Below are 3,899 nucleotides of genomic sequence, written 5' to 3'. Positions count from 1 at the left end.
TGCTCAGGTCCCTTCCGACCCTAGAAACTATGAACTATGGCAGTCAGAGAATACTTGATACTAAAACAGTAGTAGCCATCACTGCAGGAGCAGGGAAGCATCCATTCTATAGCTAAAATAGTAAACTACCAAGCGCAGTCTAAATCTTACTTTTTGGCATTGGCATAGGCAGACAAGCTGAGATCAACATCAACCAATAACGGTTTGTTTTTCTGTGGTTTCTTCAGCTGTTTGGTTTTATTCTTTTTCTTTTTTCCTTTTGGCTCTTCCTTTTCTTCGTTTGCTGGATCAGCTTCATCATCATCATCATCTTCCTCAGACAGTACATAAGGGTTCCTACCCCAACATTAAAGGACAGTATTAAAAATATTCCAGACCTTTTATTTTAAAATACAGCATTATGCTTTCCTCCAAGAAATTTCATTTCCCCCCAAATTTGGTTTTGGCACAAACTGGATCAAAACCAATTTTTAAAATATTAGCTGCAAACAAATCACAGCCTGCAACATGAGGCTGATGTTTTTGTTGGTTTCACTGCCAAGAAAAGCAGGGAGTGTGACACTGACACGAACTTCAATGTCACAGAACAGGGCAGACAAGCAGGCAATTTCCAGGGCAGATATGGATATGCAGCTTCCAGTGTCTTCAGTCCCATGGAAGAAACCTGCACAAAAGCTAGAACTTTGCTTTGGATTCAGTAAAAATTTGAATGTAACATTTCAGGCTCAACAAACCAGCACTTTCCTTCTGAAACTTTGTTCTGTTGCAGCATTTCTGATCTCTTACCTAAGGAGCTCATTCCTGCTAGCAACCTAAAAAGTATGCTATGCTTTTAAAAGAGAAAGCATACTTAGTATATATGGTTTTGAGGATACGTATTCCAAAAAAGGAAAACCAAGATAAAACGTATGATATTCTATTACTGACATCTGTGCAAAGTAAAGGATTGTGGCTCTACACATATAGGCAGGTAATGAGCTGAGATTTTGTAAAATTCCTGTTCGATCATCAACAGCCAATGCAATATACATACAGCTATTGTGAACATGTACTGCTCTGAGTTGCTCTTGGCTCCTTATCAGCACAGCGAACCTTGTTTTCTATTGCTGTGTTTGGTAGAGTGTAGCCAAACGACACAGGAGCAGCACATAGCTTAGTAATACTCTTCATAGAGTTAAGTATGACTGTTTGTTTCATTGACTCTTTTACCGTGGATGTGACATTCACTTCGTGTGACCTTAATTTGTCAAAAACAACCCCGTTTGAAGCAACAGTGGGACTTACAACACAGAAAGTAAATTGTGACAAACCAGTCCCTGGAATCAAGATAGTTCAGTCTTCTGTTGTACTTGGAAGCTGGAATATATAACTATAAATCTGTAGGTTAAACTTTTAGAGGAGCTTTCTGAGAGCTCTCCTAGTTTTTAAGACATTTTCAGCTATCGGTTTTCTACTCTGTTGGGCTTTTCTATATACCAGCTCAGATTCAGATTTAGGATTACAGAGTTACACCTTTAATATACTCCGCAGGGCGCACCTACGCAAGACGCTATGGTGAAATAGTGTCAGTGGGCACGAACCCTGATGTCGATGCTACTGTGCAGCAGCAAAGGAAACAACCTGTGCAGCTCTGGGACTGTGCAATCCGGTGCATGTTTAGACATGCCCGCTGTTACATACATTACTGTTCAGTGCCAGTACATTCAGAAACCTTTTTGGTTTTGTATCTCAAATGGTGAATCTTTTTTCTAAATGCATTCTAGGCTCCAATCAAGTATCAAGCTCCTTGTCAAGGTTTTTACTGGAAGAAGTAAATCATCTGTAACTTGAAATCTAACACTCCCACTGGGCTATTTTATTTTTTATTTTTATTTATTTTATTTTTTTTACCAGCCAGTGCTCCACCATTTAAATCTTTGTAAGGATTTCTTTTTCCTGGGGTCAAAGTATCACAAGAAACTCTAGGGATCACTGAGCTACATGCTTGGAGTTGCCTGCTATATTGGCTTTTGTCTACTTAAGCAGTTCAAAGGTAATGGCTTATGCTGAAAAGTGGCAGAAAGTGTCCCAGAGGCAAGAGTGATTGTGACCCCAGAAGCATTTTTACTGCCTCTGGGACACTTTCTGCCACTTTTCAGCATGAGCTGCTACCTTTGGCTTTTGTCTACTTAAACAATCTATTTCACTAACTAAATTAAAGAATAAACGAGAAGGAAGAGAGACTCTGGAGCTCCAGCTAAGTGTACCCATCTGTCTGCTCATAAAGCCTTGTTCCTTTAGTGCTGCTATCACACACTGAGCAACTGGGAACTGACAAACCATGCAAACAGAAATGAAGATCCTCTTTTCCCAGTTATTTTGCTGCTCATGCAATTCACCTGTTGATCTACAACACACTTACTTCAAGAGCATTGTGATATGATTTGTCTGAAGCCTTAATTCTTTGATTGCACTTGCAACAGGGTCGCCCTGAGCTTGAGCTTCTTTTACAATCGCTCCAATTTCAGTCCAGTCTATCTGGTTGGCCAATGCACTGCGAACCACTTGGATAGCACGGTCTACTATCTCGAGGTTCATTTCTACAAGCTCTCCTTTTACCTTATCAATTTCCTTGAGAGAAAAAAAAAAGCCTTTATTATAACTCAGATAAAACAATCAAACAGAACAAAACATTATTTTTCTTAAAATGCTGATTTAAATTAAATATAAATCCAATTAATGAAACTGCATGAAAAATCAAGAAGAGGTTTCAATTCCTGCAACTAGGTCTGGTCAGGTGACACCTTACAGAGAAAGTGCAAAGCACTGATAATCACTGCAGGCAGGTCAGGTCTCCCCAACAAAGTACAAAGTGCTCACCAGTGAGAAAGCATTTAATCTTGGGCTCTGATTTAAAACTTAGTAGTATGACAGACCCCATTCTCCATGGAATGTTAAAAATCACTTATTTAAGACTTATCCTATGAAAACACGTCAGTTCTACCTGAGCTTGATGAAGAGCTTCTAGTCTATGTTCGTGATCCTTACGAACATTTTCCAGCTTCTTCATTGCTTGTCTTTCCTTTCAAAACAAAGGAGAAGAAATTCTTACAAACTGTACCTTTGATAATCTAAAATGCTGTTAGATATTTATTGTGCCATGTTCCAATGCAGAGAAGAAAGCAGTGGAAGAGGATTCTGTGCAGCATTGTTACAGAAAGCATAGTGATAGCAACTTCAGTGATAGCTAGATAGGGATTCCATAACAAGATACTCAATGACACAGGTGTACAGATTAATAATCATCCAAGGAGAAACATAACTTTGGTAACAACATTAGTAGTAAAACCAGTTTTCAAACAAGAACTGTGCTGGATGCACCTGGCTTCAAGCCTGCTCCACACAGGCTAACCCATTATTTTTAGTTGAACAAAACATCTCCCACTATCCAAGCCATATAGAGTCAGTTTGCCTATACTGAGCAAATGCCCAGTATCCTGAGTTCTGCAGGAGTAATATCAGCTGTTCCATTTTTGAATGAGACCGTACCTGTTGCAAAGCTTTCAGGTCAATCTTCTGGCCTTCTAGTTTGGAATAAAATTCATCCACTGCCTTCAAGAGAAGAAACTGATCTCAAAGAGTGCAATAACCTGGATTAGGAACAATTAAGAGGACCAGGGAGATTTTGTTCACAGAGGAGGCAACTGCAAACCAAGACCCTAACACTCCTGGTCTCAGCATCTTCCCCTGCTCTTTCCATCTAGCAAAGACATCAGTTCAAGAAAGTACTCAGCCCATCCCATGCTGTAAGTGTGGAGCTAGTCATCTAGTTAGGGACCTTGCTGAAATGAACCTAAATTCCATATTACTAACGAATGTGGTAATGGAGGGGAACCTGTTCCTTAGCCCAAAGGTTGTGC

The 3,899-nt window shown here is 39.7% G+C and overlaps 1 protein-coding gene across 2 annotated transcripts in view; it reads right to left on the bottom strand.

Moving 5' to 3' along the window:
• Positions 1-3,899, bottom strand: part of NEMF (nuclear export mediator factor) — a 35,591-nt gene that overhangs the window by 17,931 nt on the left and 13,761 nt on the right. For both annotated transcript variants that reach the window (XM_019518330.1, XM_019518331.1), the window contains 4 exons: positions 3,529-3,591; positions 2,984-3,061; positions 2,402-2,610; positions 151-336 (listed from right to left, as the gene is read on the bottom strand). In XM_019518330.1, coding sequence (XP_019373875.1) covers positions 151-336; positions 2,402-2,610; positions 2,984-3,061; positions 3,529-3,591 — 536 coding nt within the window. The remainder of the gene's footprint in view (positions 1-150; positions 337-2,401; positions 2,611-2,983; positions 3,062-3,528; positions 3,592-3,899) is intronic.

The sequence above is a fragment of the Gavialis gangeticus genome, unplaced genomic scaffold (genome assembly GCF_001723915.1).
Source record: "Gavialis gangeticus isolate Ggan-Ray unplaced genomic scaffold, GavGan_comp1, whole genome shotgun sequence".
Lineage (NCBI taxonomy): Eukaryota > Metazoa > Chordata > Crocodylia > Gavialidae > Gavialis > Gavialis gangeticus.
This window is presented reverse-complemented; position numbering and strand designations above follow the sequence as displayed.